Below are 19,821 nucleotides of genomic sequence, written 5' to 3'. Positions count from 1 at the left end.
CAAAGCTTTCATGATGAAGAGAAGAAGGAGCGAAGAAGCCAGCGAGGAACTGGAATTATATTTCAGGATGGTATACGGGGGTGCAAGCGGCTGGGGTGTGAGAGTGGGGTTTGAAGAGAACCTGCTGTGTAAGACAAAATTGAACTTCTTTCGGAAAAGTCTGAAAGTAGAATTTCTAGGCTATACAATGACATGTCGTGTGTCTTTTTTTTCATTAGCGGGGTGCGTGCCATTCGGCATTGTACATTGTCACAAGATCGGCTGGAATTTGCCCTATTTAATGTCACTTTCTGCTGTCATTTATATTGAAAGAAAATCGTTTTGAATTCAGATGATGGGATTCTTGGTGCCCGACCTGCCAGTGATGAGAAGGACTGTATAAGAAGGACGTATGTGATCTGAATAACTGAAATGAACATTTCGATGTAAACATAGAACCGAAATGCGTACCCTGATTCGCGTTTATTTCGTTCAACGTCTTCCTCTGAAAGGAAGAGCGTAGTGAATGCGATCGATATATATATTTTTTCACTAATGCATATTCTTCGTTTCCGGCACCGAATTTACCTTTACCTAAAGGCCGCGCGATTTCACGGTAAACACTTAGGGCTACACGTCCAACGACTAGCTGCACTCAGAAGCGTCGAATCATACCCTGGGCAACGATATGCAGTTTCGTTTGCTGCTACAGCTCGCCCGAGAGGGCGTTCCGAAAATATATTCAACACACTTGGAATTGTTTGTCCAGTGCCTCAATTATTGTTCAGGTATTTGATCCGATATTTCTTTCCTGCGTGAATCTAATGATTTCGCTTCTAATGGCAATGCTAGAATATGTGGAGGAGTGACGTATGTGTGATTCGTATTTTGCATTGGAGCATGAAGAGGTCCGTTCGTAAGCTCGACTGTGAAGCGTTTGCCTATCATTCTCCGCCTCTTCTCGATAACAACGCAGGGCGTGAACCATATCTAACAGCTTCATTAACTTTTATTTGGCACTGCAGTTCCAAGACCTGGCGTGGCTCTGAGGTAGAATACTTGATTGTCACGCAGAACGCTGGGATTCGATTCTTGCTGGGACCCTGACATTTATTCTTTGCATTCGTTGGGTCAATGCTGCCGATGTCAGCTTTTTATTAACGCGCACGCGTTAAAATTACCCATGTGTGTTCTTGCCGTTCTCTGGTAGACACTAAGTGTCAATCACCTCTGGTACATACACGCATACCAGTGGCACATGCCCGTCCGCGAGTATGCGCCACGGCCTGTCGGAAAGTGTTGACGACGTAAGCAAAATGATTAATGTCTTGACCAGCGCGTCATATTTGTCAAACTATTTTACCTTCCCATACTAATTTTGATTCACGCCAAGTTAAGGGGGTGATCACGAGAGCACTCATACGTAAGTGGATAGACAGACAGACAGACAGATAGACGCCAAAAGTGCTTCGCATTTAAAAACTCGGCACTCTCAGGTTATGAAGCGAAATACCCCAGCCACATTGAGTAAAACTAGATGTGCAAATGTTACTGCCGAATTCAAGAAATATGCATTGCATTAAATTAATAGGAAAATTGCCAGAAGCGACTTCGCGCTTGATCAAATCGCGACGTGGTGTGCTAGCTTGGTGGCTAAGGTGGTGCGTTTCTGAACTCCAGGATGCGCGTTTGATGACCGCTGCGGCAATTCCATTCTGATGGGGACCAAAGTGAAAAAAAAAAAGAAAACAACCGTGCTCTTCAATTTAGGTGTACGATAAAAAACCTGAGGTGGTGAAACTAATACGGAGCCACTCACCACCGGGTGCCTCTTAGTCACGTCATAGTTGCGCGTAAAAAGTCCATAACTTAATTTGGAATAATTCGCGTTACATCGCCCGTTGGGAACTAGCCATGCACTGCCTTAAGGCAGTGCATGGCTAGTTCTAGATGTTTATTACCTCACAACTCCAGCAGTTGCCTCGTGGTACAAAAGCTCTTTAACTAGGAAGAACTTGACAGTATTACTTCTTTTTTTCCCCTCCTTTTAGTTGAGGTCTTCCGCGCTCATTTATGCACAAAGAAAGAAATTGAACTATCTCATTTCCTCAGCTCACCTAAATTAAACGACATTTTATGAGCTTCAGATAGGAATTAGGCGTTGACTCTCTGCTTAAACGGAGGGATCCGCCACAAGGTAATAGTGCTGAAAGCGACCATTCGCAAATACAGTTTCATAATGGGAGCTTCAAAGGGGGCCGTTTTTGTTAGGTTGAAATCCTTCAGAGGTGGACCTATATGTCGGCCAAAGCCTTTTATATAATCATTTAGGGCGAAATTGTGTGTCAGAGAGATGGTTCTTCAAGTAAGAGAAAGATGGCTCTGTCTTCTGCAGCCCTCACTCACGGGGAATTAATGGAGTACTCTGTAAGTGGTGTGTTCGAGTCATTATTCATTACGTATTAGTACACATTTCCAAAGTATTTGCTGTATATATATATATATATATTATATATATATATATATATATATATATATATATATATATATATATATATATATATATATATATATATATATATATATATATATATATATATATATATATATATATATATATATATATATATATATCCCGGTGCATTCCTATGGGGGGAAACGCCAAGAATAAGATACGTAGCTACTGGTCTACTTTCGCTAAACCACGGTTCTCTTAAAAAAGCAAAAAAAAAAGACGAAAGCACGAGGGGTGATTCACTTTCGCGCGTGTTTGTGTGGGAATGTGCGTGGGTGTGTGTGTGTGTTTGTATCTGTGTGTGCGTCCGTTTAACCCGCCTTTGTAATTTCTTCCGTTAAACTCTGTTCAGTATTTCAACGCTCATCCTTTACGTTTGCAGCATGTCGTGATTTTACTGATCCAACAGAGAGGCATTCTTCATTCGCCATCGCGCAGGGACACCATTGAAGAAAGAGAAGAAGGGACGTTTGCGAGGCACTTGGTTGCTTTGTACTCGCACTCAAAACATGGCGCCTCTTGAGGATTTCGCGAACGGAACTCTAGCAAACTTTTGAAAGCGTTCTTAAAGCCGAATGCAGATTCAACTGCACCACCCCGGAGTTACTTTTGCCGTCTCGCATTTCACTTGTCAATTTTTTTTCTTGGCACCGCGAAAGCATGCTTCGCATATATCCTGCATCGTTAACGTCGCGCCCAGTGCTTTCTAAAATATCCTACAAAGCCTTCTGAGCACCGCCGTTCTCGATCTGCGAAAGACGACTGAAAGACGACGAGCTGAAAGAAGTATGCGAGCATTGCGTGGGTGGTCCTGCAAAGCTGTTTGCAAGTTTTGGAAGATCCCGCGTTTGTTGCCACGCGTGCCGTGTAGCTGCATCGTTATGCGACGCGCATATTTGTGTGGTAGCGCAGAGCAAATATTGCAGTCTGAGCGGTCCAAATTGTCATCTACGCTTAGAAAGGAACCCTATAATCTGCGTTTTACACGACTTGAACGATTCAGCTTTCATATAGGCGAAAAAGGCACTGATGGCTAAATGAATCATTTACAAAAAGTGCAATACGTATTGTAGCGAAATCTATTATTCGACATAAAAACATGGAGGAACCTTGAGCTTCGCTTTCAAGAGAAGAAAACTATAGCGTAATCGGTCCTGTGGGCGTCGCTTTCTCAGTGCCTAGCCTGGCTTCGGTTCTAGGTGAATGCCGCAACGGTGCCTCAAGGAAACGAATGCCTGTGCACGTAACGCTGGCCGTTTGAGACTATTATAGAATGCCTACTGCAAGTCCTATTGGGAAGTGGCCACTCCGCCATAATTCTACCTTTTGCGAATAAGCTAAGGGCCCCATTACAAGCCCGTAAGACACCAGGCGAACCTATACGTAGCTGTTCGCTGCTGATTCTTTTGCTGCTTCTTATGATTACATATGTCGGAGCGCTTCGATATATAATGTTGGAGAGCGTTGGAACGAGTTGTCAGCCAGCCAACGCCGCCATTTGAAAGAAGGCCGTTCCCACATTTCATACAAGAATGATTTCTGAAGGGGTTTAGACTTCATTTCCGAGAAACACATCAACACTGATCTCAGGAACGACCGAAATCTGGAGACGCCGATTCCAAAATAGTTTTTTCTTTCATGGTTATGTTTCAGAACATGGTGATCGCTTTGGGTACTTCATAAAAAAAAAAAACATGCTTGAGGCCAGCCAGGTATTTGTATAGCTTACCCAAATAAATGAAGCGTTATCAATCGCAATAGGTGAGAAAATAATGCGGATGCCGTATAGAAGAACCATAGAGCCCTATTCCGTGTGGCGGAAAATGTAACGGCTAAAGTTCTAAACACGTTGACTTGACGCCTTGCAACGCTTAGCGGCGAGGAGATGAGAAATACCCACATTCACTGTACTAGTGCGGAGGTTATCCTCATGGCCGATTGAACATGTTTATCCTGAACCGCACTTGTGCACGTACTGTTATGAGAACAGTTGCACGCAGAAGTATATAGGTAATTTCGAAACTGGCGATGCTGCTAGGAGAACAGTTGCGCGCAGAAGTGGGCAATTTTGAACCTGGCGATAATGCTAGGAGAACAGTTGCATGCAGGTAATTACGGACCTGGCGATGAATCAAAAGCAGCCTGTCGATGCACTGCCGGGCCAAGACCGGCTGCTAGTGATAGGTCCGCTGGCCGCATGTAGACCATGGGATGTTTGTTTGAGACTCTTGTTTTAGTGTTTTGAACTATTCCGCATACTTATACCTCTCGCCAGTGTTTTACCAACTAGTTTCCGAGCTGCTGTGCCTACAAACTTGAAACTTGACAAGCCTACTTCATCAAGTAAAAAAGCTGCCGTGTACCAATCGGACCACTTTCAACGGTCACAAAAGGTTTAGCGTAAGTGCCGTCTCGAAAGTATTGAACTCACCTGGCGAATGAGCTCGCCGACCATCCCGTTCCATCCGGCCTGCGAGTTGGCGTCTTGACCACCGTACTTCGAGTCGTTGACCAGCTTGAGCGTGTAGTTGAACTTGAGGTTGTCGGCGATGAGGTCGGCCAGGTCCTTGCAGTATCCCTCGAACACGTCGTTGCCCGTCAGCACCTGGCCAGGCTCGGGCTTCTTGTACATCAGATAGGGCTCTTCCTGGCGCGCACAAACCACGGGGCATGCCTCAGCGTATACGCGGCCGACTTTGCAGCGTGCTATACAACACCGCATACTAATCTAACTCGAGCGGTACGAGCGCGAAGTAAGCTGTGTGTACCCTACAGCTTTTTACTCACAGTATTTTTTAGCCCCTTACCGCCCGTTACCATCGCTGACTAGCCAACCAGAGGTGGCAGTTCGTAGTCCGCTAAGTGGGCTGTCAATTTAGCCCGCAATGATTGCATTCAGCCAGAAATAGGTGACGATGATTGGGGCCGGCCGGCAAGTTTTTCAGACTCATCTGAACAGTGCGTGCTGAAAAGGGCGGTCGACTTTGTTGACTCTTACAAAATATATAGTCAGCCATGAAATACCTCCTTTTTTCCTTTTTTTGCTTTTTATGCATTGTTTTTCTTCTTCTAGACGTCGTTGAACTGCAAAATCTACGAATTACTGTCACCAACGATGGGTCGATGCAATATTTCGACAACATAATTGTCTTAACCTATAAGTGGGGTTTTTTTTTTTTTGGCTGAAATGTTATGCTCATGTAGTTGCGCTATTTGGACACGATTATTTCCATAGTTTGTTTTTTTAAATGCTGAGTTAGGCTTAAGAAGATAATAGCTGTGGGTACGAGAGCACACTTTTTCATTCTTACTCTGAGCACAAGAGAGAAAGAGAGAATAATTTGAGAGATAGGCAGGAAGGTCAACAAGAATCATAGCATCCGGTTTACTACCCTCACTAAGGGGATGGAAAATTACGACACAAGAACGAGCAAAAGCACTCAAACAATCCCCTCCATCAGGTATGTGCAATGTTTAGAGGAACTAAACAACTAAAGCACAGCCACATGCATTCACGCAAGAACACTCGCCAACAAGCTACAAAAACGAAAACAATGCGCCTGCATCTTTCCACGTGTGCAACCTAAATAAATGGCGTTAAAGAATGGGGAGAGGGGGTATCACGTGAATGTAGCATGATTGGGTAAGATTTGTGAATGCCCAATTGTTATTTCTTCTTTATTATTCTTGCTTATTGAATGAAGAAGAAGCGAAGGCAAGGAGTGTAAAGCTAAAGTGGGTATTTATTGCTTGGTGCCGTCGTTGTATTGGATGGAGAGGTGACGCTCTTGACTGAGTGCCAAACGCGTGCTCTGCCGTTTATATACACACCGCCCACGTTGCCCCGCCGCGGTGGTCTAGTGGCTAAGGTACTCGGCTGCTGACCCGCAGGTCGCGGGTTCAAATCCCATCTGTGGCAGCTGCATTTCCGATGGAGGCGGAAATGTTGTAGGCCCGTGAGCTCAGATTTGGGTGCAAGTCAAAGAACCCCAGGTGGTCAAAATTTCCGGAGCCCTCCACTACGGCGTCTCTCATAATCATATGGTGGTTTTGGGACGTTAAACCCCACAAATCAATCAAAACAAACAAACAAACAAACAAACAAACAAACAGGCACTTTAAGTTATGCTATGAACAAAAAAAAGTTGAACAGAAAGCAAGTGTTTTCTGTGAAACATGGTGGCATGAAAAAGACTACATGTAATGTTATTTTATGTACACAAAATATTTTGTATTTACAGGGCTTATATTTACAAGATAATTGTGTGTGCTCCTTACACTTAAAATGTATATTCCGATTTCTTATTATGCTTAGCCTGTTCAGAGCAGTGCTGATGGTTCTATGAAATTTTTTTGTTGATGTTTACAATGTTTTTTGTTTGATATTTTTTTCGTACTATTGCTAATAAATTTGTGGTTTCAAACTGACCGTGTTTGAAAGATAACTCCCAGCTGTACAGTTTGACACCATAAAGATTACACCAGTAATTTTGGGTGGCAAGGAAAAATAAGGTTTTGTGGACTACCCAAGAACGGCCAACTTTCTCGTGGTCACGAAAATGTTAAGTGATCCTGAGATGTTTCTGCTACAAGCTGAAGGTGGGCTGAATGTTTCCATCTGTGTATGAATCAAGCCTGATGATAATATTCAGCAATATTAAACAAATGCAGAGATTCGACAATGTCACCAACAAAGCGCAATGTATGCTTTTACTTTCTTTGACCTCGAGGCAAGTACAAGAAAAAGCGTTCGCACGGAAGTCGCATCATCACGAGACACGCTGACATGACGGGTAACGTCTCCCTGACGTGACGCCGAGGGCGCCGCACGACGGCAATCAACGGAACCATCGGAGCGGAGTGGCGTGAAAGGATCTCAGACTGGCGCGCGCGCACACACACACACAGGCCCAGTCGAGACAGGACGACAAGAGGCGTCCACTGCTCGACGAAGAGGCAGCTTAGAATAACAAAGGAAAGTAGATGACGCGGCCGGGCAAGGACAACCGCTCTCTTGCTTATTTTGCTTGACCGGCGGAACTGTCAACGAGTGACGGGGGTCAAATTATCCTTTCTCCAGATTCAGGCCTGGTCTCTCATCGTTCTGTCAGCCGGGGGAACAGGCGTCATGCTGTGAAAAAGCGCTACATATTGTGTGACCAGGAGTTCGTCATCTATTGTAGTGCCTGCCCCAACAATGCCTATCAGACTTCGTCTTCTCACAATGTTTACATTTGGTTTCTTCTTCACTGCTGTCACACTACGCTGTCTTCTCACCGCGGTAAAATTTTTCTTGTAATGTTTCACTGTTTGACGTTTTGAACTGCGAATCGTAAACCGAATGAATTTTTTCTATAAAGAAACACTTACAATTTGTCATGCTGTACTTCAATCATACATTCACTCTTTAGTTAGGGGTGCAACAGACAAAAGAGACTTAAACATCATACTCATGATCGGTCTACAAGAAAGCAATTAGATTGATCGCTGGTCTTTCTTACGCTGACCACTTAGCAAATGTTTTCGAACAGTACAAGGCTGTACGTGTACATGTTGTGTTTGAATATCGCTTGCTCTACTGCCTTCGATTCTCACCGCAATGCTTATCCGGTTTACTTAAAAACCTTGCTGAGCTTAGACCATGAAGTATGTTTCCTCATCCCAATAAAACAGATATAAAACATTGCTCTAACCGTATGATATACGGTAACCGAAGTCTACGTTTCAATTCAACATGCACTCTAAATTGCCACAGTATAAACAACAATGCTTTACAGCCTCTTTGAAAAATTTGCAAGTCATATCTTGTCAATGCATTTCAGTCGTCACATTGTTTGTCCAGAGGAGCACTACCCTGAGAACTTCGCATTAGTTTTCAGCCAGTAATTCTTGCGTGCTGCTGTTTATATAGCCGTTCATTGTTTTCTGTTTGGCGCCTCGCCACGGTGGTCTAGTGGATAAGGTACTGAACTGCTTACCCGCAAGTCGCGGAACTGAATTACGGCTGCGGTGGCTGCATTCAATGGAGGCGAAAATACTGTGAGCCCGTGTGCTCAGATTTGGGTGCACCTTAAAGAACCCCATGTGGTCGAAATTTTTGGAGCCCTCCACTACGGCATCTCTCATAATCATGTGGTGGTTTTGGTACGTTAAACCCCACACATCCATCTATGCTTTCTGTTTTCCCTGTTTATCAGTTTTTCACCAGCGCAAATCTTCGCTCCTCTCGATTTTATCACTTTATCGTTCAGGTATGTGTTTCGCTTTTAAATGTAAACATGCTTGTGCTGCTTATCTAGGCTTGTCCCGTGGCGACACGCACCGTCAATCAGAGCGCCAATCCTACCTTTAGACTAACTGTGCCAGAAGTGTGGCAGCTTGGGCTAGTTGGTATGGCATGACGATAGTTATAGCGTGAGAACAAAACGACGACACAGAGACAAGAAGGACACGAGCGTGTCCTTCGTGTCCTTCGTGTCCTCCTTGTCTCTATGTCGTCGCTTTGTTCTCACGCTATAACTATCGTCAAACCATGCCGGAGCAGTGGAGGGGGGGGGGGCTATGCTGCTCGGCTTGTGTTCGGATGACTAACTCTAGGCCGTCCAGCTGGCCGAAGACGCCACCACGACGAAAGGGAGCCCTGGTATGGCTAGTCTCCCGGCCCCTGCCTCCGAGCAAGGACAAAAATAGAGTTTTTTCTCTCTCTCGGCCTTTATTTTTTCTTTCCCTACTGGGCCTCGTGAACTTCTGAGGCTGCTGTCATTGTAGCTTTTCGTTCGAGACCCATTTCCGGCGTTTTGCTGTGTTGAGCATTCACTCAATCAATTAGCGGCTACCGTCTGAAAAGAACACGGGGTCGCAGCCGTATCAGGGCGTTTTAGCAGCGACGGTCATGCATACCGATTACGAAGTGGTATAACTGTCGTTCCGTTTTAAGTGTCATCATCATCATTGTCAAACTTGTTCATTGCATTGCAGGACGAAAGCCTCTCCCAATAATCTCTAGTCCACCCTATCCTGTGCGATCTAATTCTGTGTTATACCTGCGAACTTCTTAATTTCATCGCTCCATCTGTTTCTGCCTTACTCGACTGCGTTCTCCCCTCCCGTGGCAACCATTCTGTTGTTCTTATTGTCCACCGGTGGTCTGTTTTACGCATTACGTGGCTAGCCCTGGTCCACTGCTTTCGGTTGATATCAACTATAAGATACCTGCATTCCCGATATAGGCGGTCCGCCGATATTTTAATGTTACTCCCATCATTTTTTTGTTCTATTTCGCGCTGTCTTTTTTTTCTTGTTGCTTTGTTATCCTCTATGTTTCAGCACTCGACTGCAACGCAAATCTTTTCCCCAGATTTTTTCTCCCTAAAGTCTCGACCCTCGCACCGCATTCGAGTGGATAACATTGTTACGGATAAGACGCGACGCCGTATCGACGAGGCTGTGGGTGAGATGTACCTAAAACAAGCAGTAATGGCGTGACCGGTTCACCAGCGATCGAGCGGACACAACCCTTCGTCCTCTTCGTCAGGTACACACGCACATCGTCCCACAAAACGTCAACATGCATGTAGCAATATGATATAAATGGCAGTATGCAGTGATCGTATACTTTTTGCTTCAGTTGCAGTGACAGAGTTTTTGACATCGTTCGTAGTGCCAGCCCAACGCCCTCCGTGTTCTTATGTTTTGGCGAATTTCGTTTTCGTGATGAGACTCTTCTGTATTTTATTGCCTTAGGTATATATATTTATATTCTTTTATACACTACAATGTATACATGTTCAATAGTGAATCTTGAGCCTAAAACTTAGTAGCTGCACGAGTTGCTCAGCGCGTGTGATAACACATTCAGACGATTACTATGGCCAATAAAGGTCTTGCACATGAAGAAAAAACGACGTCCTGATCACAATGGTGTGGAATTTTCGTTATTACCCTATACAGTATACAGTATTTCATACGGTAAGCACCGTAATACTGTATCGTCGGTTCGACGCCTAGCTATGTTATTCCGCAAGACCTGTATCAGCCACTTCCATCACCTCGTCACATTGCCGTAGTTAGCAACTCGTGCTACTAAAAACGCTTAGAACCGCAGTAGATTGACACGGAACAGTGATATGGTGTTTAGCGTAGGTGAAACGGTATCACCGGCACTGGAAAATCCTCCTGGTTGAGACTTACGTCTTCTGTTGCTGCACATTGCACCTTAAACAAAAAACAAACAAAAAAGAAACGAAAAAAATTTTACAGTCATAAAGTGTCAGAAGCACTTCTTCTTGGCGGCTGGTACTGAAATATGAAGGTTTTAGGAAGGCCGAAACTTGGCTTCCGTAGTGACGTCTCAACATGCGTTGGTGCAACCTGCCTTATTTGGAAAGCACTGAGGTTTGGGACATATGAAGAAAAAAAAAGTGGAACGTCAGTGAACGAACTCGTGGCACAATGTGCAAATTTTAATGTAATGTGTTGCTTCCTTTATTTCTCCCGCGGAAATTTCAGCAAATGCACTATGCCCCGGCGCAATATTTCTCAATGCACCAGCCATCGAGGGCTAAATTTGTTGAAATAAATTAGCAAAAAAATATCGAAGACAAGAGTTTGCAGTACCGCTTATAATAAGCGCATTTGGGCTTTCTTTTAGTAGCATGTAGAATTTTTCAGTTGCGTGTCACGTTTTTCTGGGCTTCTTTTTTTAGTCTTTCAGTCAAATGCAGTTATTTTAGTGATCATCTTGTTTACCGATAGCGCGTTTGTCGCTTTATAAGTGCGTTTGTTGATAACTAAGTAGTTCAGTTTTGTAGCCAAACGTATGTCTAGGGAGCTAAGAAAAAAGAAAACCTTAATCATGCAGTGAAAAAACGTGCTTTAAATCGAATGGAAAATACACTGGCGGGAATTTTAAAAAAAGCTAATATCTGCTTTCATTCACAAATACGGATATTTTGCTCTCAAATACGTAAAGTAACTTTACGAAGTTTACATCGTATTTGAATAACTAAAGATGTTTGCAGGAATGGGAAAATTTAATTAATGTCCACTCATTTTGGGCGTATTTTGCGAAGATTTTTTTTGCTTGTTTGTTCGATAGCATCTGCAAACTCTGATTAAAGAAAATTGGTACTATTTGATTTTAAATTCATGCGAGAGCGCCCGCATCAGAATACTCAGTCTATACATGCTTTCTTTTTTTTTCCCTTTACAGCCGAGGTATTTTTGATCCTCCCTTCTCCTCTCGCACCTGAAAGGGGAGGAGGAACTTTCTGCTAATTAAATAAAGTTTGTTCATCATCATTATGTCGTTACGCGTTTGCAAAAGCCATCATTATCATGAATAGTCAACTTTTCTAGCGCACGCAACGCAATGACTCAGCCGGCACTTCTGCTCTTCGACCTCGTCTTCAGCTTCTGCATCGTTCCCCAGACATGCGCGCCCAACGCGCGCTCTTCCTCTGCGTCAATTTGTCCGGCGTGGAATGCAGTAACGTGGATGGGTGAGAGAACCAGTACACGGAGAAAGAGAGAGAAGGGAACAAAGTGACTGAAAGGCAGGGAAAGAGGAAATGAACGAAATGAGCCAGAATAAATAGAAAACGAAGATGGAAAGAAAAAGAAAACGATTACGCGCAGAGAGAAAGATATAGATGATTGATTTGATTGATACGTGGGGTCAAACGTCCCAAAACCACCATACGATTATGAAAGACGCCGTAGTGGAGGGTCCCGGAAATTTCGACCACCTGGAGTTTTTTTACGTGCACCCAAATCCGGGCACATGGTCCTACAGCATTTTCGCCTCCATCAAAAATAGAGCCGCCGAAGCAGCCAGGATTCGATTCCGCGAACCGTGGGTCAGCAGTCGAGTGCTTTCGCCACTAGATTATCGCGGCGGGGCGGAGAAAGAGATAGAAAGAAACATACGCAAAAAATAGAAAAAGAGAAAATTAAAATGGAAGGAGAAAAACAGAAGAGAGAGAAACAAGAGAAAGAAAGATATTTAGAAAGAAGGAAAGAAATAGAAAAAGAAAGGAAGTAAGAAACATAGAGAAAGGGAAGTGAAAAAAAAAGAGATAGAAAAAGATAGAGAGATAGAAAAAGGCTGGAATACAAACAAACAAGAACAATAAGAAGGTAGCAAAAGAAAGAAAGAGAAAACAAAGAGGAGCAAGGAATGCCAGACATCATCCCAGGGAAACTAAACAAAACAAAACAGCTCCGCACTTTCTTTAGACTGGTCGCTACTTGTGCGAAACTGCATTATTATTATTATTATTATTATTATTATTATTATTATTATTATTATTATTATTATTATTATTATTATTATTATTATTATTATTATTATTATTATTATTATTATTATCATTATTATTATTATTATTTTGGTGTCTGACACACGTTGACAGTGATTGCGTGCAAATTGCACACATTTGCTCCATTTATGTATGATTTAGCCTGCTAAAGATAGAGGGGGAGTCAGTTTTGAGGTTATCATCGCTATATCATCGTTGTAAAGCATACAGTGGCCGGGAACAAGCGTAAATTACGGGACCACAAATGATATTGCATTTTCACATTGATACAGTGCAACCACTGCGAACGTATCACGAATATCGCGCGAATATGCGACATTACGTCACTTTTAGTGTCACCGTTTTAGTACTTCAATATAAATGTGTAATTCGCTCATTGAAAAAGTCTTGTGTTGCCCTGCCTTCGCACGACACGTGCTTTTCTAGATACTGTACTCCTACGACGCTGCGGGTGACAAAACCGATGTCATACGCGTACGCTGATGGGTGGATAAATATGTTCGGGAAAATATTGACACACACTAGAAAAAAATGACAAAAAAAATCTTGCGCTTACAACAAACAATGATGCAAGGAACTCTTGTATGAGTAAAGGCTGCTCATGCACGTGCTTTGATTGGCTAAACCAGGTCGGCACACATTGTTTCTGTAAACAGCGAGCGTGAAACTTGCAAGAGGAGGGACGCTTGGCTTCCACGTGCTTCCATGTTCACATTTTGTCTCGGCAGGGGCGCGGGCCGTCGCGCGAACTTAAGCGGAGAATCGTGTTGTGCTTTCAGTTATGAAACCATGAGATCAAAGTATAACTTTGGGAAAGGGAAGGGGGGAGGGGAGGGTGGAGCACAAGAGAGAACGTGATCGCGCACAAAGATTCGGCTTCTTCTTGTTTGTATCTGTGACGTTTTTTTTCGTGTATATACAAAAAAAAATGTTTTGCTTCATCTTGTGTAGTATCCCGACGCAACAGTGAATGCTGTGTAAGCTGCGTGAATGTCAACGGCGGCAAACAGCGTTCGTGTTTGCGCATAGCAGCGTGAAAGGAAGTGAATGTTGTTCAGCTGCGTTCGGCAAACATTTTAGCAGAATGAAACGCCAACTTTCCTAGATGCGCTTTAATTCGATACCTCGGGAGGCTTGTGCAAGCGACGCGGGAGCGCTTTGTTTGCGGAAGAGATACAGTAATCGATGTTTCAGATTTCGGGACCGGATGAAAAATAGCGGGGTAGCTTGTTTTAAAGCAATTTCGCGATAAAAATGAATGAGAGCAGTTGCTGCAGATCGATAAGTGCACTCTCATTTTTCCTCGAATGTGGCTGGTTATGCTTGCTTAAAAAAATTAATTCCTGGTGCCGTCGGCGTCGTTGAGTTGACTTGCTTTCAAATGATTTTCAATGATGTGGATGTAACAGGAGACTGGTACAACATTGTAAACTTAACTGCAGTCATGAATCCTATTAGTACTGTTCACTTTTGGTTCTTTTGACGGAAATATATATATATATATATATATATATATATATATATATATATATATATATATATATATATATATATATATATATATATATATATATATATATATATATATATATATATATATTGTGAGAGAGAGAAAGTGCGCTGTGTTGGAGATTACCATGCAACTAAAAGAGACAGAAAAAGGTATGCGACGCGAGATGCACTCAGCCGTTCTGGGGCACAGAAACTTGAAAATTCATTGCTGGGTAGTCTTCAACGTCGTACTCATGCACAATGCGTGGTAACAACATTACAGTGACGTGCACACAATAATAGGTACGATCTCCAGTCGTACACTAACATTAATTGAACAAGTACTCTTCTGAAATGAAGAGTACGTGTCCAAAGAATGTTAAACAAACAAACAAACAAAATATTAAACAAACAAAAATTTGTTCGACATTAACAGGCAATGCGGTGGCATTATACTTGTTCACGCTGTCCACTTCAGGCTACATACTTTTGGCATGCTTGTCGCGCGCAGCTATTTCTGTTATGGAGCCTGTGCTAATAAGCTTGAAACTGTGGTAAAATATTATCTGTCGTTACTCGCTCTTTATCGTCCATCGCATTGATTGATATGTGGGGTTAAACGGCGCAAAACCACTCTATGATTATGAGAGACGCCGCAGTGGAGGGCTCCGGAAATTTCGACCACCTGGGGTTCTTTAACGTGCACCCAAATCTGAGCACACGGGCCTACAACATTTCCGCCTCCATCGGAAATACAGCCGCCGCAACCGGGATACGAACCCGCGACCTGCGGGTCAGCAGCCGAGTACCTTAGCCACTAGACCATCGTGGCGGGGCAAGTCCATCGCATTATATAAATGGTTTATGCCTTGTGGATATTTGCATTTATGAGCAATGAATAGTGTTTCGTGAAACTTGCAGGGCCTACTCATTCGCTTGATGAGCGTGCACACACGTTATTGCGGGACGAGTTATGGACAGTTCGTGCTTTGAAAGCAAATTAACAGCTACATGCATTTTTTCGCATTGACAATGTCAGTATAAGCACGTCGCAAATCGAGCTTCTCAGTGCGACACGTAGAAACTCACGCACCGTAAAAAAAGATGAGTGAAAAAAATAATAAGCTAGCGTCTTGGTTGAAGTACCTTACCAGAATGCTTGTCACAATGTAAGTCTTGTTGCTCTCGAAACCCGTGTCTTGGTAAACCCTACGGTACTTGGGCGACGAAAGCTTGAGTCCCTTTAGGTCAGACCACTCGGCGATCTGAAAAAAAGCGAGAACAGCTTTTTCGCCGCCGCTGAGGGTAGCTGTCTAGTATCTCTCGAAGCCGTTCGTGAGGGTTTCGCAATCCTGTACGAGTGCTCCGTGCATGTCTATAGACAGTCACTGACTTTCGTGTTCCTTTAGTTCCCCCGCTACGTTTTTTTATTGTGCTTTTTTACCATGGAAACGATCTCGCGTTGCTGGATGCTTTGTTGGAGCCGAATCCCGGGGGTTTCGTTGAGCGGTAAACAGAGAGCTTGAGAGGAGACATGAAACTTTTTGCAGTGGTACGTTTGATGATAGAAAACAGCAAACTAAGCTAAAAAAGTAACAGTGACGTGAGAAGAGGTGTTCTAAAGGGGCTTGGCGCCGCGTATTGCTTACCTTTACCATCTCGCTGTTTATAGTCATTTCTACCACGTCGATGGTGTAGTTGACTCGGAAGCCTCGGTCGTCAAAACTGACGTTTCCAGTCAGACCTTTGATCTTTGTCTTGAGAGGGTTGGTGGGAGACGCCGCAAGAAAGAAGAAAAATAGGGAAAAAAAATGAATACATGTATCTGTGAACAGTCTTTCAATGTTCTTTCTTACTAGGAGCGTGTGTTATTTCCTGTATGTTGAGAACAGACTCTAATACCAGGATCGCAGTGCATATAAATGCAGTTCAAGCGTTCTATAGTGTTCGACGCACGTTTTTTCCTGCAGTGCTTTGTTCACAAGCTGACCGAACATGAATGAAATGTAAAAATCAGCCAATGTTCAGCCATTGTAGCGTTGCCCCAAGGGCATGTTTGCGCTAGAGAATCAAGTGCAGCTTGGGAAAAGGCCTTCATTTATTGCAGACTATCCCAACGCATTCTCTACACCGGGGTGATTATTATGCAGGGACTTACGTGTTAATGTTTTCCGCTTTGAATTTTCTGACATGAAATAGGCAGAAAAAGGCGTCAGCATGCGGCCACTGTGCCTGGAAACTGAACCTGGGGCTACGTACTGGGTAGCACGATGCCATAACCACTGAGCCAACACATATAGCGTGTGCATGAAATTGAAGCTGAAAAACAATTACCTTTACGCATAGTAATACCGAGGTTTAATTAACGTAGGGCATGGCGTGGTAAACTTGTCAATGTGACATCTTTCATTTAATACAAGCGTATTTATTTGTATAAAAACATTTGAAGGTAACTATTGGAAGGAGAAGTTTTCACGGGCATAACGCTAACCAGATGGCTTTACTTCCCGACGTTCTGCTTTGTGGGTTGTTGCTAGTCGACCCATTGTGTTAAAATAACGGCTGTGACGTTGCGCTGCTGCTACACTTGTTCGTTTCCCGGCCTCGGAGGCCACATTCCGATGGAGGTGAAACAATGAACCATGGCCTCAGAGATTGTACGCTGGTTTGAACCGGCGAGCAGCAATTTCGGAGGCCACGATGGAACTGGGCACTAGCGTTAATTCAGGCGCACGATGAAGTACGCCAGGTGGTAAAAAAAGTTCCTGAGTCCACAACTTCGGCGCGTCCCCTCACTACAACGTGGTATTTGACGCGTGATACCATCGGATCCTAATTTCGGTTAGTTGACTTCAAGTTTAGGTGCTCGCGACTGTTTCTGCTCGCGAGAATATTTTTAAAACGATCTCAGAGAAAGTATGAAAAATATTAAAGCAAAGAAAATTAACAAAAACTGGAGCCGACTTTACACCTTGGCTTAGGTGTCTCGTAGTGCCTTTCACATGTCGCCGTTTGTCAACCCTATGCGCCCTATTGTATTCATTGCGTGAATTTGTGTTTCGCGGCACTGTTGCAGGTGGATCTTGGAGGCAGTCTGTAGAAAGAAGCGTGTAGTAGAGATCCACTCCGCCGGGCGCCACTGCGATTCCAGCTGCTCGCAAAATTACTGCATGCTCTTTCTGCTTACTAAATCAATAAATTTTCATGAATAATTCAGCCATTATAATGACCTTTATCTAAAGTAAAGTTACGCTCCTATAGGTGCGTGACATAGCTTTAAACTAGAACCTGAACCGTCAATTTCCTACTAGCATTATTTCATAAAAGACATTTTTTTCTCGAATATTTGGAAAACCGGAAGTTAGTGCCCAACCGGAAGAGCGCGCAAGGCGAACAAAAATGGGATTTGTTGCTGGGCTCTCTGTAAAAAATTGCCACTAACGTGACAAAGTACCAATCACTATACCGAATGTGGCGCTGACTATTCTTTGGGAGTAGAGTTACTGTATATGCTGCCTTTGGGTACTTAAAGGTAGCATATACAGCAAATCTATTTGAGATTAAGACATTTTATCTAGGGACCCTACTTGGGAGCTATAGGTTTACGTTTTCCAAGTGTTCACCTGTACGCTAGTACAGGTCAAAGATTTCGGGTGACACGCTGCACTGACACGCTCGAACGAGAAAAAATGACGTTGGCTCCTACCGAGCGAATGCGCTTGGCGATCTCTTCGCCGTGCTCCCAGGGCATGACCTTCTCTCGGCGACAGTCGATGCCCCGGGTGTTGTTGTTGTACACCTCGCCGCGCCTGAAGTTCTTGCTGAAGATGCTCGGGTAGTCTCGCAGCAGCTGCTTGAACGCGTGCAGCAGCACTTTGGCACCGTCGTACATTAGAGCCGCGTCGGCCTACGATGAGAAAGAGCCGGAACAGAAAACGTCATAGGGAGCGACAGCAAAAAGGGAGACATGTTGTCAGTTGCAGCCGTTATTTTTTCGCTTCTTGGCTTACAGAAGCAATGGAATGCGGCACACACAGCTTAGGATTGTGGACTTGATAGATAGAGCAGACAGGAAATATTATAATACTTATTGTTGGCCTAGCCGCTTGTGCTTGTCCTTGTGTGTTTCTTTACTCGTGTTTGTGTTATTTTGGGACAAAGCGTGTCATTGGGAAATATAAGCCTCCTGAAACATGCGACACCATGACACTGCCCCCTCCCCCACCCTCAAACAGACACATTGGCTTGAATTGGCTTTTTGTTATTGCTCTAACAACATGTTGCCACGTTGCAATATGTGAAAAGCTGAATAGAGCTTGCACTGTCGCATGTCTGTCCGGTGTCACGCATCTCACGTGACCAGAAGTTGAATATGAAAGTAGGTAAAACGAAATGGTGATGAAGATACTCGGAGCAAGTGTGCACCCTCACATACACTCGCGCCAACAGCTTGGCTGTCTGACGGTTTTCGAGGCGCGAAACTGTCTGAATTTTTGTGGAATGTCCGACTCACCGATATCCTTTTCTTCTTTGGGTCTGGCCAAGGAATCTTGGAGATGCGCTCGGTAAATACTTCCTTGTAAGGAAGCGTCGTGTTTTGGACAAGCCGGAAGCCGGTGATGTTGACGGCGCCGAACTCCAGGCTCGGGTTGTTTTGGAATTCGTCCATTATCTGTGACGGGAAAGAGCATGCACACGCACAATATGCGGGGACCACTCCGGAATCCATTATGCCGGGAGTAACAAGTGCTTCGCCATCATGTCAGGGGCAAGGTAAATAATTGCAAGGTAACTAATTTAAATGCAAATTATTTATTACCTTACAAATTAATTTAAATAAATTGCAAGGTAATTAAATAATTAATCGAATGCAAGGTAATTAATTTGATATCACTAGGCACCATAATTTCACTGAAGATCAGATTATTTTCTGTAGGTAGCACGTCCGTTTTGTGGCTCTGACGTTTTCCTAAATAACTCTGATATAGAAAATCCGAATGACAGTCGATTGCTCTATGCAACCTCACGCACCGATCAACGTGCCTCCTTCCAAAGATTTTCTCAATAACTTTTCACACGCGCCCGACTAGGTTTTGTTCATTTTCTGCCACCTCGACGCATCTAATATGGGAAATTGAAGTAGCGGCCGATAACAGTCTGAAGCTCTAACGTACTTGTGTTTATTTCCGGTATCGTCTGTTTTACACGCCTTATTTGTGACGTCATGTCTTGGCGTGACTCGGAGATGCTGCTGCAAAATACATGTATGTTTACGTTGAGCATCCTGAAAAAGGAAGGCCACCTGCCGCGTTGTTTAAAGTGCTCGAATGTTGACCGAAAGGTCGCGAGATAGAATACAGGCTGCGGCAGTTGCGTGTCAACGAAGGCAAAAATACTTGATTTGATTGATTGATTGATATGTGGGGTTTTACGTCCCAAAACCACCATATGATTAGAAGACAAAAATGCCGGAGGCTCGTCTACTTACATTAAGGTGTGCGTTAAAGAGCGCTACAA

At 43.7% G+C, this 19,821-nt stretch overlaps 1 protein-coding gene across 2 annotated transcripts in view; it reads right to left on the bottom strand.

Moving 5' to 3' along the window:
• Nucleotides 1-19,821, bottom strand: part of LOC119170189 (glutamate receptor 1) — a 200,912-nt gene that overhangs the window by 25,386 nt on the left and 155,705 nt on the right. For both annotated transcript variants that reach the window (XM_037421271.2, XM_075878487.1), the window contains exons 6-10: nucleotides 18,818-18,976; nucleotides 18,011-18,211; nucleotides 15,954-16,061; nucleotides 15,456-15,569; nucleotides 4,926-5,141 (exon numbers count right to left, since the gene is read on the bottom strand). In XM_037421271.2, the coding sequence (XP_037277168.2) occupies nucleotides 4,926-5,141; nucleotides 15,456-15,569; nucleotides 15,954-16,061; nucleotides 18,011-18,211; nucleotides 18,818-18,976 (798 nt within the window). The remainder of the gene's footprint in view (nucleotides 1-4,925; nucleotides 5,142-15,455; nucleotides 15,570-15,953; nucleotides 16,062-18,010; nucleotides 18,212-18,817; nucleotides 18,977-19,821) is intronic.

This window comes from Rhipicephalus microplus, chromosome 2 (assembly GCF_043290135.1).
Source record: "Rhipicephalus microplus isolate Deutch F79 chromosome 2, USDA_Rmic, whole genome shotgun sequence".
Classification (NCBI taxonomy): domain Eukaryota; kingdom Metazoa; phylum Arthropoda; class Arachnida; order Ixodida; family Ixodidae; genus Rhipicephalus; species Rhipicephalus microplus.
The sequence above is the reverse complement of the archived record's forward strand: the minus strand, read 5'-3'. Positions and strand labels throughout refer to the sequence as shown.